Raw genomic sequence first — 20,245 nt, forward strand, 5'->3', positions numbered from 1 at the left:
TTGTGACACAGGACATGGTCTTATATGTGGAATACATTTTACCCCATTAATTAAATGGAGTTTTCCCTTTGCAGAAGAGTTTAATGTGTGTGTGGATTTGTTTTGCATTATATGTGAGTTTGCTGCATTCACTGGACACAGCAGTAATTTAATGCAGATCTGAGAGAACAGTTTGTGCACGTGTCTGTCCCTATGTGTGTGAGTCCATTCATGTGTGTGTGAGGGTGTGTCTGTATGTGTGTGTGAGTCCATTAACGTGTGTGTGCGTGCATGCATGTGTGGGAGGGGCCAAATTGCAGGGTAAAATATTTTCATCTGTATCTACCATCATTCCAACTTTTGATATCAAATAGTTTTATTTGAGAAACTCATTAAATCGCTTTAATGAAAGCAATTTATCCAAGGAACTCCTTCTTTGTCATAAATTGAATGTGTGACCAAATGTAGGCCCATATACTCTTCCCAGGATTCTGAAACATGGCTTGACCTAAGGATATAGGGAGCTTAGCTGTCGCCGGGTCATTCTGTGAGAGGCAGTGACGTAAGTCCAGGGCTTATCAGGTGTGACCTTGACTGACACTTTCAGCCCTTTGCAGGCTTCCTCCAGGCTCTTCCTGACGCTGAGAGCACTGTGCCTGTGCAGTGTTCTAACAGCTTGTCACTCAGGCATGTTTCATGCTCTTGGCCCCGAAACCTGAAGCAATAGACCCCACACAAACCACACGTGTTAAATCACAATGGAACTGTGGGTTCACAGCAACACTACAGGACAGGGAGTGACCACAGTTATGGAAAATCATGGAGCTCAGAACGGCCAGCGTGGAGGGGCACACAGAGCACTGGATGCCCTAGAATGTCCTGGGTCACGGGTGAGAAGAGGGGAGGCTGACATGAGGTCACTGAGCCCACAGAGGTGACTGTGCCCCCTGACGAGGTCCATGTAGGGACCAGCCTGTGGGGTGCACATGCAGTGGGAATACGCCCATGAGCTGCACTTGTTCACACAGGAAGTGTGAGTGATGTGTCCACTGACCCTCCGTCTCCTAACCACAGGGAAGCTCGGACACGACAGCGGGCTCAGCCTCCTGCTCTGCCCAGGCTCACACCTCAGCCCTGGAGGCAGGAGGAGCACCGTCCGGCCAGTTCTCCACTCCCCCTGCTCTAGGACAGGACCCCCAGGGCGAGGGTCCCTGGAGGGACATCCACACAGAGGACACTGTCTGTGGGAAGAGGGGTGTCACAGCCCAGACTCCATCCCCACACTGGGCACTTCTGAGGACTTGTCTCCTGACACCCAGTCCCGAGTTGGGTCCCCATGTAGAGCACACATGGAGAACACCCCCAGGGCTCGCTTCTCCTGCAGCACAGACTCGCTCCCCTACTGCACAGACCTGCATCCCCCATAGGGGTCAGCACCATGTGACAGCATGCAAATCTCCCCATCCCCCTCCGTGGATTGAAAAGCCAAGCCCTGGCCTGGGGCAGTGACTGTGCCCCACCATGGACACGCTCTGCTCCACTCTCCTGCTGCTGACCGTCCCTTCCTGTGAGTGCTCTGGTCAGGGCCACTCAGGGATGGAGGGACTCCAGTTGTCGTCCAGAAGTAGCTTCACCTTTCTCATGCTTTCTCCACAGGGGTTCTGTCCCAGGTCACCCTGCAGGAGTCGGGTCCTGGGCTGGTGAGACCCTCCCAGACCCTTACGCTGACCTGCTCCTTCTCGGGGTTCTCGCTGAGCACTAGTGGTATGGGTGTCGGCTGGGTCCGTCAGCCCCCCGGGAAGGCCCTGGAGTGGCTCGCACACATTTGGTGGAATGATAATAAGTATTACAGCCCATCTCTGAAGAGCCGGCTCTCGATCTCCAAGGACACTTCCAGAAACCAGGTGGTCCTAACAATGACCAGCGTGGACCCTGCAGACACAGCCACGTATTTCTGTGCACGGTTGGCACAGAGACACAGCCCAGGGGGCTCCTGTACAAGAACCCAGACTGGGCATCAGCTGGGCCCCCGTGTCTGCAGCACAGGAACGTGTGGGCACATGGCATTTCCTGCCAGGCTCTGGGGTTCCTGCCCACCCACAGCCTCAGAGCCCCGTTTTCCCATCTCTTCTCTCCTTAGAAGACCCATGGCCCTGTGAGTGCTGCATGCAGGTGAGAGGCTGAATTCTGTTTCATCAGCAACCTGACAAGGTCAGGTACGTGGACGCAAGGTCACCCACAGGATGCTGCTGTTTCATGGGCTGCTGTCCCTGTACGTGACAGAATATAAACAAAGTCAATTTTGATTAAAATGTGGGTTTCATGTTGAAGTAGCATTAGCTGATAAGAAAGCCGGACAAATTCCCGAGTTCCATATCCCAGCTTCCTTGCCATGAAGAAGAAAAAGTGGTCCAAACTGCACGAATAAATACTGTATGAAATGACAACACAGATGTGCTCTCTTCATGGGGTGTCTGACAGTGGCCGTGCACAGATGATGGTCAGCGGTTTCACATGGGAGGTGTGACGCATAAACCTTGCTCTAGGATGTGATTTTGTGCCCAGGGAGCCATGACAGGCAACGATAATGATACGTTTAAACCTGGAAACGAAACTGCCTAAGTTTGACTCCAGAAGCACATGTATTACATCTGACGAGCAATCTGGCAGCAAAGATACAGCAATGCATCTCTCATGACATCTCAAGTTCAAGTTTCAGCATGTAATCTGAATTGTCAGCATTTTATCAAGAGCATACCATGAAAAAGAATCACCAGAGTCTATAAATCACTAAAGAAATAGTGGTAACATATATGAAAGAGTGACTATGTCAACACTTTAAGACATCAGAAAAAAATTTTTAGATAAATTGCAAATTATGAAATTATTTACAGGCAGCTAATAATTATGAAACTATATTGTGTTTGAAAGAGCATGATGCTATCAAGAAAAAAAATATGTTAGACCACATCACATTTAAAAACTTTTTTGTGCCTATATGACTATCCAGAGAATGAAAGACACGCCACAGACAAGGACAAAATAATAGCACATCATGTACCCACCCAATGGCTGTGTCCAGAACATAATAAGAACCCTCAAAACTCAACAGAACAAAAAGAAACAACTGTTTATATAGCAAGCGCAGGTTTGTACAGACCTTTCAGCTCAGAGGACACAGAGGTGGGAAAGGGGCTAGGAGAAGGCACTCAGCATCAGTGGTCACTGGGGACATTCCGATCAAGACCACGGTGAGAACACGGTGCCCTTGTCACAGAGTCTCTGAGGGAAGAGAAATTCTGTCACCATCTGGCTGGACATTCTTTCTCATTCTTGCTCTTTCCAGGTGAGAGCTCCAGTCCGTGCAGGCTGGAGACTCTCTCATTTTCCACAAGCCCTGAGGTGTGGATCACTTCCCAGACCGGGGCAAAACAGCCAGGCTGCTGTGAAGGGATGGTCTCCACAATCAGAGTCTGGGGGTGGGAGCTGGTGTGGATCCTCCCCAGTCCTAGACAGACCAGCAGGCGGGTCAGGTCCCCTCAGTCTGTGCAGCCTGACAGATTCACACTCTGATCTTAGCACAGTGGCATTTTGAAATGTTTATGTATTTGTCATCAATCCCTTGTTCTTTGCAGGTCTGTGCCACCTGGAAACTGCTCACACTGCCAGGATGATTCTTGGTCGTTTTCTTACTGCAGGCTCCTGACATCAGGACCTCAGAATGTAGCTTTCTGTGACATCACGTATCAGATATGTTGAAGGAAATTATTGATTTGCACATAGTCCACCTGTCTTCTTATTGTCACTGTGTATGTTCTAAGAATGAGAAGCACATGTCCTCAGCTCTCTGCATGTCAAAAACGAGTAGTGGCTTTCTGTGTCATAGGCAGGAATGGGGCCACTCCAAACACCTGTCAGCAGGAGAACAGAAACACAGTGAGTGTATCCACTTCTTGGAAGAAGAGTCAGCACTAAACCCCTATGAGCCTCATTCACACCACACATTGCATTTCCAATTGTGACACTGAGAAGATAAAAGTTATAAGTACATGCTGTGTGATTCCATTTCTATGAACATGAAAGATGAGACCTACTGTGAGGAAACACGAAGATGACAGGAGCCCCTGGGGGCAGGGTGCGAGGCTGGCAAGAGTGGGAGATGAATGGCAGGAACACAGGAAGCACCACGGTGAGGACTGGTCACCATTTGCTGGTGGTGATGGTGGTGATGGTGTTGATGGTGGTGATGGTGGTGATGGTGGTGATGGTGGTGATGGTGGTGATGGTGTTGGTGGTGATGGTGGTGATGGTGTTGATGGTGGTGATGGTGGTGATGGTGGTGCTGCTGGTGATGGTGGTGATGCTGGTGGTCATGGTGGTGATGGTGGTGATGGTGGTGATGGTGGTGATGGTGGTGATGGTGGTGATGTCGGGCAGGTGAACACACACCAGGATTTATCCAGGGTAACTGTTCAGTGTGTGTGGTTTATTACACCAACATGGACTGTAACTGACAGCTATACCATATCATGTTGGTTACATTCAAATGCTTATTTCAAAAGAGAGACAAAGCCAGAAACACGGATATGACACCACACAAGGTACAGACTCCTGGACATAAACATGTGTGACCCTGGATCTCTCTACATGTTCTCAGTAAACACTGCAGGGCAGCAAATGCCACATGTTCTTGTTATAGGAAGGGGGTCTGCAGACCTCCTTCAGTCCTGAGGTGGATCTGGGGAGCTGTGTGGTCCAAAGGGGAGGCGCACAGGGACAGACAAAGGCGATCACTCTGAGCAGAGAGGTTACAACTCTGTGGGTCTGTTTGAACTTGGTCGCCTGTGAAATAGACATAAAACTGATACCTGCATCACATGACTTGTGTGCACAAGTAAAAATGGAATAAGACGAGGGGTCCTCAGTGTTTACATCAGCCTCTAAAATAATAAATCATATTTTCCCAAATGTTCTAATTGCCAGAAAGTGCCCCAGGACACTCACGCCTGCATGAGACCCTGCCCTTGTGTAGGTGTCCAACCCCGGAGCTCCCTACATGGAAGGAGGACATGCAAATAGGGGCCCCTCTGCTGATGAAAACCAGCCCAGCCCTGACCCTGCAGCTGTGGGACAGGAGCCCCAGCCCCGGGATCCCCAGGTGTCCCCATTCCATGATCAGGACAGAGCACAGACGACACACCATGGAGTTTGGGCTCAGCTGGGTTTTCCTTGTTGCTGTTTTAAGAGGTAATTTATGGAGAACAGGAGACTCTGAGTATGTGAGAGAATATGAGTGAGAGAAACAGTGGATGTGTGACAGTTTCCTGACCAGGACGTCTCTGTGTTTGCAGGTGTCCAGTGTGAGGTGCAGCTGGTGGAGTCTGGGGGAGGCTTGGTGCCGCCTGGGGGGTCTCTGTGCCTCTCCTGTGCAGCCTCTGGATTTACCTTCAGTAGCTACTGGATGCACTGGGTCCGCCAGGCTCCAGGGAAGGGGCTGGAGTGGGTCTCAGCTATTATTGTTGACCGAAGTAATACATACTATGCCGACTCCGTGAAGGGCCGATTCACCATCTCCAGAGACAACGCCAAGAACACGCTGTATCTGCAAATGACCAGCCTGAGAGCTGATGACACTGCTGTGTATCACTGTGCAAGGGACACAGTAAGGGGAAGTCAGTGTGAGCCCAGACACAAACCTCCCTGCAGGGGACAGAAGGGCTGGTCTGCAAGGGGCGGTGAGGACACCAGGGGGCGCTCAGGACACCAGGGGGAGCTCGGGATGCACGAGGCTCTGCTCAGAACACGGGGGACACTTGTGACATTTGAGCTCAGGAAGGAGCCTGGGGGCAGGTGAAACAGGCAGGTAGGGGACAGGGGGAGGTAGTCCTGTTACCACGTGGAGTCTCCTTACGTTAAATAACAACATCTAGCCCCTGGAGTCCCTGCCCTGCATCTATTCTAAACAATGGCAGGTGTATTAATACTTCAAACAGAATAGACATTCACATATTTCACACACAAATATATACGTCTATGTGTTGTTTGCTTCATCTCTGAAATTGGGTCTGTAGTGTGAACAGGAATCGCATACAACTGACACTGTGCAGGAGACTCTCAGTATGTAGGGCCCTCTCTTGGTTGTCTTCTAAATCCCAAGGCAAAATAACAGTAATAATAGTAGTAAGAAGAAGAAATTCTAAGTGTTTAATCGTTTACATTAAGAAGGGTTAACACATGCCAAAAAAAATTAGTCTGAATCGGAATTTAGGACGCCTACATTGTTTTCTGACAAAACCTAAAAACATACATGTTCCTCCTCACGCAGCAGTTTTCAGGAATGCTGGTTCCCAGGCCATGTCCCCAACCTGATGCAGAGCCTGGTGTCCTCAGGTGGAAAGACAGTGAGGAGAGGAGAGCCTGGCGTGTCCATGGGTGAAGCAGCTGGTGCCTCACTTGATTTTCTCCATGTTATGTGGCCATCGAGGACCAGGTCCATGGACCCCTAAGAGACACTTAATAATGACTCTGTTTATAGAAGTTTATTACTGTCATACACACACATACACACAAAAGGTTGTCACGCATGGGTTAGCATATCTGTGAAGCAGGTTTCATGACCAGAGGGAAATACGTCACATTCCTGATCACCCTACACGACCACAGGTTTCAAAGGCAGAGCTAATGAGACGTCCTCACACTTGGATCAGAGCCTCTCAGATGGGATTTGGGGCCACGTGTCCAGTGCATCCTGGAAGCCAAGGGCACCTCCATCTCCCCACCCCGCTCTGCACCCACCTGGGAAACAGCGTTCTCACTGCTTGGCTTGTGTTTAAGGAGTGGGAGCTCAAGTCCCTAGTGTGAGACTGCAGGGGCACCTCCTGGGTCTAGCCAGGGGCCCGGATACCCTTCCAAGTGTGACATCACCTGAGGATTAACAGGTTCCTGGCCTGTTGTACTTTTCGTGTTCCAGCTTCCGGGGAGGGACTTGAATTTGCTAAGACTTTCAGTGATGTCATGTTCAGTATGTCTGTCCAGGTGCCTCTTACTCTTAGTGAGGTGAGATTCCCACCTCTAGTAACAGGTCAGAGATGACCTGTGAAGGTCCATCTGCTTTCTGCACCAACATTAAAGATCTTGGAAATCATCACTGCCATGCTTAGAAGAGAACCTGGAGAAATGAAGATCAGTTATGTCTCCTGAACCCATCACAGAACTAAAATTGCAGGAACCGCCTCCACTGTGATAACTGGAAACACAGGCACATCCAGAGTCCAGGTGACTCTGCTCACCTGGAGCAGAAGCTGCTGGAGGCTCAAGCTGGTAGGAGCACTTCCAGGGGAGTATTCTGAGTGGATGGAGCACACGGGTGGGCTCCTGTGGGGGAGGGGTCCTGGGGCCACACCCCACACTTCTGGGGGCTTTCCCTCCAGACACATCCAGGTTCTCCAGGGAGGATGCATGTGGGTCCCCTCATGTCCCTGACAGGGGGAGGGGAGGACGAACACTGAGAAATCCACCCAGAACTTACCTCAGGCAGACCCTCCAGGGGAAGGACTTTTCCAGAACCCTATTCTGAGTGGTGGGTGGGATTCTTACCTATGACAGACCTAGGGAGGGGGTACAGTTACCAGGGTAACAGAGTCAGGAATAAACTGTGGGTGCTGCAGGCGGGAAGGGAGGGGTCACAGGGAAGTGAGCTGACCACGGGAGAGCCCTTGAGGAGGTCACAGCCAGACCCAGAGGACCACGTCACAGGTGATTAATCATAAGGATACATAACATCACACACACACGAGCAGCCTCACCTGAGTCAGCTGACAACGGTGCTGCCTCCTCCTCCTCCAACTTCTCAGGTGCCTCCCCTCCCGCAGACATGGGTTCTCCAAGGGACGCCCACTGCAGGTGCCAGGAGTGGGCAACAGTGTGATTGGGCCTTGATTCTAACAATCTGTGGGACAAGATTGGCCCATCTCATGGGTCCTCTGCAGGGCCCATGGGCTATGAGAAACAGCAGATCCACGGTGTAGGTTCCTCCCAAGTCTGTGCGTGTGTCACATTTCCTGGGGTTTTATTTACAAGAGAAGTCACACCCCAGGCCTAGGATCAGAGTGGGGGACAGCCCATTGTCATGCAGGGTGTCCTATGGGATCTCTGGTCCCGCTCCTTTGTCATGCGGGGAGGCCTGCAGGGTCTCTGCTCCCGCTCCCCACATAAGAACACAGAACATGGTGAGGCCAAAGGGGAACACCCACGGAGCCACAGATAGGGGAGTCACAACACTATAGTCTCACTGGAGGCTGGGTTCACACGATGTGCGACCTGCTGTCCGCTTTCTGCCAACCGACTGACTCTCTCCTCGACTTCCCTCCCTAACGCAGCCACGGCAGTTATATTAGTGGCCAATGGCTCAAGGGCCATGGCTGACGGCCATCTAGCCACAGCTGCCGGGCATCTACTACCCGAGCCAGCACCTTTCCACGGGAGGCCGAGAGCCTGGAAACTGCTCTCTGGGCTCTGCCCCCACACCCATGTATTAAGTACAGGGGACTAGGACACTTTGTGGTCCATTCCTCCTGAAATCATTCCCTCTGTGTGTGTCTATTTTATTGACCAGCAGAGGTGAGTGGGCTGTATGACAATCCAGGAATTTCCTGATGTCACCTTCAAGAAGAGGAATGTTAAGGAGATAAGAGCCTCCCTCCCCCCTCAAAGTTCCCAAGACCTTCTGGACTCTGGACTCTGTCAGTGCATCTGGGGGCCACAGGGAAGGGGCTCCCTGGGTCTTTTATAAAACACTTGCTTAACATCTCCCTGCAGAGTCGTTGGGGTTTAGTTATATCCATTCATTATTTCATACATGATGTTAAAACCTTAGAGTGTCCCTAAGGGAGGATTGTGAGGTCAGGTCACAGACATTTAACACAGTACTAGAGACGCTAGAGGTCATGCCCTGTGAGCCCAGACATGTCCCTCCCCTGCAGGGCACAGATTGTCCTGCAGGGGGCGCTCAGGACCCGCCCAGCAGGGGCTGCAGCCCCAGGAGCAGGTGTTGAGGGGAAAGGAAGGGGCTTCCTCTGAGGGCCTGGGGCTTCCTTCCTCTTTCTAGAAACCTCTGAAGCAAGATTTGGGCAAAGACTGCTGAAGTGTCTGTAAATATCCTATTCTATCAGGAGAATTTACCAAAGACAATGAGCAGTAAAATCTAACTGAAATTGAAGTTTCTAAGAATACAGTTTGTCTTAATAAAACCTAACAGTTGTCACCCCAATGAGCTTTAGTTAAAAAAACAAAACAAAACAAAACAAAACACTGGATGAAAAGGATGAATTTGCCAGTTTGAAATTTTCAAAATTTGAAGACAGACACTGACCATAGGATGAGACATTCAGATCAAAGCCCAGAACAGGCTCAGGTTGTCTCCGTGTCATTCAAAGGTGGAGTCTCAGTGAGGACCATGTCCTGGGGGGGCTTGTTCCTCAGTGTGAGGAGCTCTGTCTGCACAGATTCAGGGACCTGGCAGGGGACACATATCCTCCATCAGGGATTAGGACTTGGACCCTCAGACGCCCACTGAACATGGTCCTGTGTCACTGAGCTTCTCTCACGTGGGTCACGTCTTCAGCTATGAAACCCTCTGCTCATGAATATGCAAATGAGCCCAGGTGGGCGGGGTTAAATACGGACATGTCTGTGCCCTGAGAGCATCGCCCCACAGCCACACGCTCCCCTACAGACGTCCTGACAGCACAGCCCTCACCATGGACTGGAGATGGACAGTCCTCTTCCTGGTGGCAGTGGCTACAGGTAAGGGGCTCCCCAGTCCCTGGCTGATGAGGGGACCTGGGCCAGTCACGGGGGATCCACCCACTCCTGTCTCCTCCCCACAGGTGTCCACTCCGAGGTCCAGCTGGTGCAGCCTGGGGCTGAGGTGAGGAAGCCTGGGGCCTCAGTGAAGGTGTCCTGCAAGCCTTCCGGATACACCTTCACCAGCTACTGGATGAACTGGGTGCGACAGGCCCTGGGACAAGGGCTTGAGTGGATGGGACAGATCTACCCTGAATATAGTATCATAAACTACGCACAGAAGTTCCAGGGCAGAGTCACCATCACCGCAGACACGTCCACCAGCACAGCCTACATGGAGCTAAGAAGTCTGAGACCTGAGGACACGGCTGTGTATTACTGTGCAGGGGACACAGTGAATGACCCACATCCTGAGAGTGTCAGGAACCCTGAGGGAGAGGGCAGCTGTGCGGGGCTGAGGAGACGACAGGGACGATGAGTCTCCTGACTTCCTCACACAGAGTCAGGAACCTGAGACGAGGAGTGAGGCTCTCAGGGGCACCTCAGTCATTCAGGGAAAGGTTTCCAGGGTCCAAACGTCCTCAAGGAAGAACCAGGGAAAGCCTTTCCTGAAAGGACCCTATCATGTCTCAAATTCCTTGGAAAGCACAGGTCTGGAAAATGGTTCTTCTCTGAATGAGGGATGTTAATTCAGACATCACGTAGGATCACTTAGTGGCAGGTAGATTATGAAACTGGACTCTAGAGTTTCTTAGGAAGTTCTCTCATTTCCCTTATTTCTGAAAAACAGAACTGTGTTTTGAGCAACAGTGAGTATAAAATGAAGCACGAATTTCTACTTCCCACGTGTGATCAAGCACCACACACATGACATCTGGGAGGACCATCATGACACGTGGTGACAACATCATGGGTGACAGGTGTGCCAGGTCAAGCACAGTCTACGTCAGCTCACCGTCCCCTCAGCCTCTCCTGCAGGGGTGAGTTCCTGAAGAGGCTCCTCCCCTCAGACCCCAGCCTGCGGGTGTCCCTGTCCCTGGGGAGTCCTGGGGGTCCTCACACAACAGGGAGCAATGAGGGGACACCCTGGATGATGTGAGACTCACGTCCAGCCTGTTACTTTCCCAGGACAACTGAATCTAATTACCACACACTCGGGGCTCAGATCTACTCACATTGATTCCCTCACTGTCTGGGGCTCAGAGCATGTAGGCAGTTTCACTGGACGATATCAAGGTGTTGGCAGCACCACGCACACCCTGGAGGCACTGGGGGGAAGCTGTGGTCTGACAATGTGTGTGTTGAAATCCTAACCCCCAGGGAGGGTTCTGTTAGCAGGTGGGGACTTGTGGGGGCTAGGTCATCAGAGCAGAGCCCTCAGGAAGGGGAGCAGAGCCTCTCTAATGAGCCCCAGACAGTTTACTTGCCCCTCCCAACCTGTGAGGACGCAGCAGGAAGCCACCGGATGTGAACCAGGCAGAGGGCCCTCACCAGTGGTGACCATGTGGGGTCTTGGTGTTGGATTGCCACCTGCAGAACTGTGGGGAGTAAATGTATGTTGTTTATAACGTACCAGGATATGGAACTTTTTATAGCAGCCCACATGGAATAGAATGGTAAAGACTGTTTATTTTATTTTCCAGCTGCTAGAGGTACATTCCTTGATCCCATGTCCTGTTCCTCCAACGTCACACCAGGAGGAGGTCACCTTCCATCAGAGGTCACATTACTTTCTTCTCCTGGATCTAATCTCCCTCTGCCTCCCTCTGCTGTGAACACTGTGGATGCATCAGGAGTCACTCAGAAAACACAGGAAAACCTTTTCCTCCCCTGGTGCCTAAATGAACCAGAATGACAAAGCCCCTTTTCCCATCAAACACTCACAGGTCCAGGCCTGACTCAGACCATCTCAGAGCTCCCTCTGCCCCCCACATATTCACACGCCTCCCACAGGCCAATTACAGTTAGAACCTCCCAACATCCCCCAAAAGCTGACTCATTGAACCATGAAATCCAGTCTGAAATGTATGAGCACCATCATCTCAAAAGTCCCAAATACAATCTCTGAATCAGTTATGGGTCATAATTTGGGTGGATCTATCCTGGGGTAAAAGCCTCTCTGTCTGTGACACTAGAAGACAAGTTGTCTCTTAAAGTACAACTGCAGGGCAGGCAAAGGGTAAGAGTTACGGACGCTTGCATTTCCAAAGAGATGGAATGGAGGGGTCAGGTAATGAAAAAGTCTGTGCACAGGAGGGTATACAGCACTAGGGCTCCAAGCGTCCCACACTGATGCTGGATAAAGGGGAAGGGACACAGTCTGTCTGCAGGGGCTTTGGGACAAAGGCGCACGCGCACCACCAGGGGGCGCTCGGGACGCGCTCTGTTCACGTCCCGGGAGGAGTTGGCTGAGGGCTGCTCTCCTGTCAGGGTTTGGTCTCCATGCTCCTTAAACCTCCTCCTGACATTCACGCAGCAGAAACTGTTTTCTAAAGGTTCTGGAAACACAGAAGTGTCCTCCCTTTTCTTTTCCTATTAGAACTTTATTGACTACATTCCACATGCTGCACTACACATCTATGAGACGAAATTTCAAATTATAGTTGACGTCCAATACTGTTTTATATTAGTATCAGGTGTGCAGCATAGTGGTTACACATTATTTAATTTATGGAGGGAACCCCCAATAAGCGACTGCCCATCTGACACTACACAGTCTTCACAATCCTGCTGACTGTATCCCCCGTACTGTACTTTCCTATTTAGAATACGCTGTCACCATGGTGATGTGCACAGTTCCCAGGGACCAGGCTCTGCAATGACTTCCTCTCCTATAATCATGTAACAGCCATGAGTGTGGGACAGCAGTGACTTCTATGTCATAGATGAATAATCAACCTTAAATAACAGCATTCCTCCTGATGTTGGGTGTTCCTAATTGACTTCACCAATTATTCTATTAACTTGTTGTAGGTCTTTCATGACAGTCTAGGCAGAGAGACTCTGTGTAAATGGCCCTTGTGGTTACTGAAAACCCACAGCCTCTCCATCAGCTTCATGACTCTCTCTCTAACTTCTCAGCATCTCCAAGTCCCAGGGATAGAAAAGCATCTTGTCAACACGTCCATCTTCTTGGTCTCCCTGAAGGTCAGGAAGCCAGAGGTACCCAGGGGGGAGGGCACCACCACCACGTGTACACCGAGTGCACTCTCACAGGATGTGCAGCCCGGGGCCCTTTTCCCAGGGGTACATGTGTCCCCAGACCCCAAGGTCATCTCCCAGGAAGAAGAGCACATCCACCCCTCACTGCTGTCCAGCTGCCCGTATAGCTCAGCATGTGCAGCTCAGGAGGCAAACACTGAGGTCTGGGCCTGACGGTGATGGGAGGTGAGGGCAGGTGTCCTCCTCCTCAGTGTCCTGGTGGAGACCCAGGGGGCTGTTTCCACAGGGCAGTGACGTGGTGTGGGGATGCTGCAGACGGGTGAGGATACACCATGACGTTGTCAGAACTGACATCAACTTTGAAATACAATTAGGGATCTAACTTATAATATAGACAGATTGGGGATTCTGGTGGATTGTCAGTCTGCATGTTTCAGCAAGGATAATTTAGGTGTTATTTTAGTTTTCTGCTTCGAGGAACATGTATGTGGACAATTCACTAGATACAATGTGACTGACAATACACATTTACATCTTCCCACTGCTATGTTCACTCACCAGTGGATTTAGTATTGTTCACTCAATTGTATATTGAGATGGCACTTGTCCGTATGTCATCAAAACAGAGCAGCTCCACATATACCCTCCTTTGTTCACTAAGAGTTAAACCTGTTCATTCCCCACTGTGAAGTCACAGCCCCACGCTACTGACAGGGTCCCTTGTCCCTGCCATGGTGGCTCTTTCCGTACCTGCTGGTCTCCTGCACGAGAAGCCCCCTGAGCTGGGCATCACCACAAGTCCCTCCGGTGGGACACAGGGAATGACCCAGTGAGAGGACAATGGGTGGGGCTGTTCCCACTCGTGCTCCTGCTTCCAGGTCCAATAAAATGCCTATAGATTCAGGTAAGACCTGCATCCTCCTGATCTGGGCCATTTACTGTGGTCAAATATGCATCATTGAAGCCACTACAAGGAAAAAATAGAAAATTGGTGAGGAAAGACTTACAGACAGACAACAATGCACAAAAGGTCACACTTATGAAAAACTGCATCTGCATGAACCCTAATTCTCCACATTCTTAGGTAAATACTACCATGCAGAAATATCACACATGTTCCCATTACAGGAAACAGGTTCTGGAACCTCACCTGGCATGTCCATCCCTGCCCTGGAGTGGGATGGGGGAGCAGTGGGTCCATGGGGAGGGTACAGGGCTCCCTCTCAGCTGATATGTGCTCTTGGACACGTCACACAGCTCCTCTGGGCGGCCGTGTGTAGCTTCACCTCTGCAACATGAAGGTGGATTGACACCTCGGTCACTTGTTCTGGGTGCTCACATACAAGTGAAATGAGGTAATGGGTGCTGAGCACTCACTCCAGCACCATCACGTATAAGAAATCATGTTTTCCTGACCTCTCACGTGGGCACCAACTAACCAGGACACTCAGGCCTGCATGAGGCCCCGCCTTGTGTAGGTGTCCAACCCTGAGCTCCCTACATGGAAGGAGGACATGCAAATAGGGGCCCCTCTGCTGATGAAAACCAGCCCAGCCCTGACCCTGCAGCTGTGGGACAGGAGCCCCAGCCCCGGGATCCCCAGGTGTCCCCATTCCGTGATCAGGACTGAGCACAGACGACACACCATGGAGTTTGGGCTCAGCTGGGTTTTCCTTGTTGCTGTTTTAAGAGGTAATTTATGGAGAACAGGAGACTCTGAGTATGTGAGAGAATATGAGTGAGAGAAACAGTGGATGTGTGACAGTTTCTGACCAGGACGTCTCTGTGTTTGCAGGTGTCCAGTGTGAGGTGCAGCTGGTGGAGTCTGGGGGAGGCTTGGTGCAGCCTGGGGGGTCTCTGCGCCTCTCCTGTGCAGCCTCTGGATTCACCTTCAGTAGCTACGCCATGTACTGGGTCCGCCAGGCTCCAGGGAAAGGGCTGGAGTGGGTCTCAGCCATCAGTAGTGGTGGAAGTAGCACATACTACGCCGCCTCCGTGAAGGGCCGATTCACCATCTCCAGAGACAACGGCAAGAACACGCTGTATCTGCAAATGACCAGCCTGAGAGCCGAGGACACGGCCGTGTATTACTGTGCGAGGGACACAGTGAGGGGAAGTCAGTGTGAGCCCAGACACAAACCTCCCTGCAGGGGCCAGGGGGGCTGGGCTGCAGGGGGCGCTCAGGACACCAGGGGGTGCTCGGGACACCAGGGGGCGCACGGGACACCAGGGGGCGCTCAGGACACCAGGGGGCACTCGGGACACCAGGGGGCACTCGGGACACCAGGGGGCGCTCAGGACACCAGGGGGCACTCGGGACACCAGGGGGCACTCGGGACACCAGGGGGCGCTCAGGACACCAGGGGCTACTCAGAACTCCTACCAGGCACTCAGAACACCAGGAGGTTTTCAGAACCAGCACGGCTCCTCAGGACCACCAATGGGCACTCTGCACCACCAGAGACACTGTACCACCAGGGGCACCCAGGACCCACTGGGTACAGGGAGGAATCCCAGGAGCAGGTGCCGATGGTGTTTAAGGGCTCGTTTCCTGTCAGGGTCTGGGATTTCCTCTGCATATAGCAGTTTCCTCCTGGGAACCTCTCTTGCTTCATGATTCTGTGTTTACCTCTTCAGTGTCCGAATCATAGAGGTTTGTTGTAATAGGAGGAAAACATTCTCACATGTACACACAATATGGCCGCTTACACCCACTTACTTATTGGGTGAATACCAGTGAGTCAGCACATCTTCTGCCCTAAGTCACCTACACCCAGAAAGAGGCTCTGCTGGTCTGAACAGTGAAGCACAGCACCACACAGCTCCTGGTCCAAGCCGGCAGCAGGGCAACGTGTGTGCTGGGCTTCAGGTAACAGAGACCATAAACCCAAAGCCAGAGAAGAAAGACTCCCAAGGGTGGAGCTCATTGACTCGGCACCATGCTCGTGGCACCAATAGTAGTTGAAACCACGCAGATGAAAAGGGATCCCACCACAAGTGATTACGTCACACACACGCACACTCACACACACGCACTGTGAAAGGTTTGTCACCTCCATCATTGAGGTGTCTGTTGAGAGCAGGGCCGGTCTTCCAGCAGGTCAGAAACACTTCGGTAGATCCAGCAAAGGAGACTGGCTCAGGGTTTTTATTGTGATTCAGTTGTGAGGGACAGGGCGGGTCCTGCTCACAGGAGGGGCTTGTGTGGTTTCAAACTCCCACCTGCAACAAACAAGGGAGAGCCCGTGCTTTCTCCTCAGATTTCACACATGTGCACAGAGGGAGAAGAGGGAAGAATGAACCTTAATATGTTAGCGTCGAACATCACAAAATAGAGTCTGACTACTTACTCCACTTAACAACTATACCAAATGAGTGAAGAGGGGATAATGACCATTATGAGTGGGAAACAATTCTATTTCACAGAAAACGAGAATGATTACATGTAAGTAATAGCAGCAGCAGCAGCAGCAGCAACAGCAGAGATAGAAGTCTTCGTCCACAGTCTGAAGTGGAAACTCTCCACGATCCAAGGTCATCAACTTGTTCTTAAAACTCTGGTCAGCTTCTGCTTCCAGACATGACAAGCTTCCGCAGGATCTATGCAGGTCCTGTTGGAGGCGCTCTATTACAGTAACCTTCCCATTGGGTCAAATTATGAATTGAGCCTTTAGTTGCTTCTATGGGCCAAATGTTTGTGTCCCACTAAAATTCACTCATTGAACCCTAATGCCCAATGTGATGGTGGTAGCAGGTGGGGCCACTGGAAGTGCGTAGGTCATGGGATGGAGCCCTCTTGAATGGGGTTAGTGACCTGACAACAGAGGACTGAGAAGGCCCCTTGCCCCATCCACTCTCTGAGATTACAGTGAAAAGAGAACCATCCAGGATGTGGGCTCTCACCAGACATCAAATCTCCCAGCACTCTCACCTTGGATTTCACAGATTCCAGACCTGTGAGAAATACATTCCTGTTGTTCATAAACCACCCAGTGTGTGCTACTTTCACACACCACCTGGAACGGATCCAGACTGTGGTGCGATACGACAGCCACGATTGACTTCTGGGAGTTTAACTGCTGCATCTGTTGTTAAAAGTACGTCGTGAGTTTCCTCCCAGTCATGTTCAAGGAGTTTTTCTCTGACGTTTCTTTCAATAAAACCAAAAGTCCTGGTTGAAGATCACAGGAGGCTGCAAACAGAAGTAATGGAATGGAAGCTTTAGAAGTGGGTATAATCCATGAACCCTCCCAAGATTGTAGCACATCTGTGTGCCGCAAGGTAGCGCTGTACTGGGGGTAAAACCCACAAATTCATGGTCCTGCCAGTAACCCAGCCACAGGGAGATTACTGGTGCGTTCTTGAAGTACTGGACATTAAGTCCACTACCGAGGACCTTTAGCCAAGGGGCTTAACTGTTGATCAGGTTTGGTCATTTTAATTTAAAGGTGTCCTGTTTTCCAGAGATTGTGCACAGTAATGGCAGTGTGGTATCTGAGTGACAGCACCGTACAGCGGGTTGAGCAGTGGCTCATGGAATGTGTGCACCTCAGTCACTTGATATAAATGTCGGTAAGTCACTGAGGCAGGATGGATGACGAGACCAGGAGCTGAGAACATCTAGGAAAGTTAAAATGCTCTGTGTGCGTTTATTCCTTCTTTCCACTGTCCTCCTCTGCTCTGAAGCATCTCAGTCCACAGAGGCACAAAGGCACTGACTGTATGTTGAAAACACAGGGAGCACCCCTTGCAGTGCCCACCGGCCACCAGCCCCGGGGTGCTGCAGATGGTGACTAACCTCCCTGCACTTTGACGTGTGGACAAGGACACAGGGGGAGTTCATCCTGAGTGGGAAAATCACGGAACACTGTACATGAGGAATGTCTTTGTAAATTAAAGCTTGTGTCAAGACTGGTGGTATGTTTAACACCCTCGGTGATAACTCCACAGCACACAGACTAACCAGCCCCTAGAAAAGCCTGGCTTTCACAGGGCGGGGCTTGTCTCTCCGAGTCCATGGAGGACCGTCCCCCAGTGGCTCCACTTGTCTGTCCCTAAGAGGAGGAGGACATGCAAATGAGGTGCCCCGGGTGCTGATAAACCCAGCCCAGCCCCTGTGCCCGCAGCTCTGGGACAGCAGCCCCAGCCCCAGGGTCTCTGCAGTTTCCATTTGCTCCAGAAGTTAACCCAGGGGAAGCATCATGAAGTTTTGGCTGAGCTGGGCTCTCACATTGACCATTTTATATGGTAACATAATGGAGAAACTGGGGGCCTGTGTGTGTGTGTGTGTGTGTGTGTGTGTGTGTGTGTGTGTCTATTCTCCTAAGCACAGTGTCTCTTGTCTGCAGGTGTCCAGTGTGAGGTGCAGCTGGTGGAGTCTGGGGGGAATCTGAGACCTCCTGGGGGGTCTCTGCGACTCTCCTGCAAAGGCTCTGGATTCACGTTCAGTGACTATTATATAGACTGGATCCGCCAGACTCCAGGAAAGGGCCTGGAGTGGGTAGGTTTCATTAGAAACAAAGCTAATGGCCAAACAACAGAATACGCTGCATCTGTGAAAGGCAGATTCACCATCTCGAGAGATGATTCGAAGAGCACTGCTTATCTACAAATGGAGAGTCTGAGAGCCGAGGACACGGCCGTGTATTACTGTGCGAGGGACACATTGAGGGGAAGTCAGTGTGAGCCCAGACACAAACCTCCCTGCAGGGGACAGGGGGCTTGGCTGCAGGGGGCGCTCAGGACACCAGGGGGCGCTCAGGACACCAGGGGGCGCTCAGGACACACCCAGCACAGCCACCAGCCCCAGGAGCAGGTGTGGTCCTGATTGGGAAAGCAATTTTCTGTTGGGAACAGAGATTTCCTCTGAAATTTCTCAGCTGCCCTCAGGGACAAGACTTCGACCATCTTTGTGACTCTAATGTCTCTTATTCTCAGCAGCCAACACACAAAGTGGAAACTGTTTGCAATGACATTTCACCAGTCACTGGGGCCTTTTCTGCACCGAATTCCTGTGTGTCCTGGTTGTCACAGAAAGACCATCGCGAGGGCTCTCATCTCCCCTGTGGTTAGGAAACGTTTCCCACAAAGAAAGACCCCAGCATAGTCCAGACCCCTGTGTGCTGAGCTCAGGCTCTCTGCCCCCCACATGCCCACGGTGTCCCCACAGGGGCCCATACTTCACACAGGCACACTTGGCTGCACGGGGGAGAAGCCCCCCAGGACCTCTAGATCCTTGAACTCTGTAGTACCCACAATATTTCAATGGCAAACTCTAGGTCTTGATTTACGCAAGTGGATATTGTAACACACACCAGTGTTTCTGTCTGCCGTCTACTGTCCTAATTCTCACTCACTCTGTCCCAGACCCTGAGCCCATGGGGCTGGAGCTCTGCTCACACTCCCAGCTCTGCCCACAGTACCCGTCACAGAAGGAGGTCCAGTAACTACGTGGGCATTCACGTGCCCCCATGTCATCTAATCCATCTAACATGTGTGTCCATTTGTGGACACCCCAGGGCAGGATACACTCAGGTGGTTTGAAGGTGGCCCTGCTGAGCCCACGTGTCTTGGAAACATATGACTCATGGTGACACAGGCACTATTGCAGGACAGGCCTGTGTCAGGTGGGGACACAGCTGAAAGGCACCACAAACAAGTCAGAAGCTTCATGACACAGGACACCCCAGTGGACCACATTTAGAGAGAATCACTGTGGACACCTCATGGGTGGCTCTGTCAAGACACTGGTCAGGGAACACAGTAGGTGTGTTGGTCACTTCTCATGTCACAGTGACCAGTCCATGTGCAGAGTCAGATATTCGTGAGCTAAAGTTATGGGAAAGACGTGAAGTAGGACTGACAGGGAACCCACAACTGAAAGATTGTTTAGGACATTGAATTAAAAACATAGCAAAGGCATATGAGCTGAGTGTACTTAAGGAGTTGTACAAACAATAGAGAATAATTGAGTATTACTCTCAGTACATTCATTTAAAATATTGTTTTCTCACTTAATATTCACTCACATTCCCTGAAAGTTTCAATCAATTTGATTGTAGAATTAAAGAAATAGCTACAAAAAAATGAACATATAGAGGGTGCCAAAAAAATATATACACATTTTAAGAAAGGAAAAAAGTGTATTAAAATTGTCATACGCAATATATACCAATGACAAAAGATGAATACAAGTCATGTGTATACATATTGTGTCCAAGCCTGCCGACGAGACGAACGGTTCCTGAAGTGGGGAGTGAGGATTGAGAAAAAAACAGACAAGAGACAAAGATGGGATCGG

General features: G+C 50.9%; 2 gene segments (V, D, J or C); both read left to right on the forward strand.

Annotated features, from left to right (window-relative positions):
* Positions 1 to 9,690: 9,690 nt before the first annotated feature.
* Positions 9,691 to 10,261, forward strand: LOC141570475 (immunoglobulin heavy variable 1-18-like). The segment is given in 2 exon segments: positions 9,691 to 9,783; positions 9,867 to 10,261. Coding segments are annotated over 2 exon segments (441 nt in total).
* A 4,240-nt stretch (positions 10,262 to 14,501) lies between these two features.
* On the forward strand, positions 14,502 to 15,596 carry LOC141570476 (immunoglobulin heavy variable 3-23-like). The segment is given in 3 exon segments: positions 14,502 to 14,637; positions 14,741 to 15,061; positions 15,583 to 15,596. Coding segments are annotated over 3 exon segments (381 nt in total).
* The last annotated feature ends 4,649 nt before the right edge of the window (positions 15,597 to 20,245 follow it).

Source organism: Rhinolophus sinicus, linkage group LG03, assembly GCF_036562045.2.
Source record: "Rhinolophus sinicus isolate RSC01 linkage group LG03, ASM3656204v1, whole genome shotgun sequence".
NCBI classification, from domain to species: domain Eukaryota; kingdom Metazoa; phylum Chordata; class Mammalia; order Chiroptera; family Rhinolophidae; genus Rhinolophus; species Rhinolophus sinicus.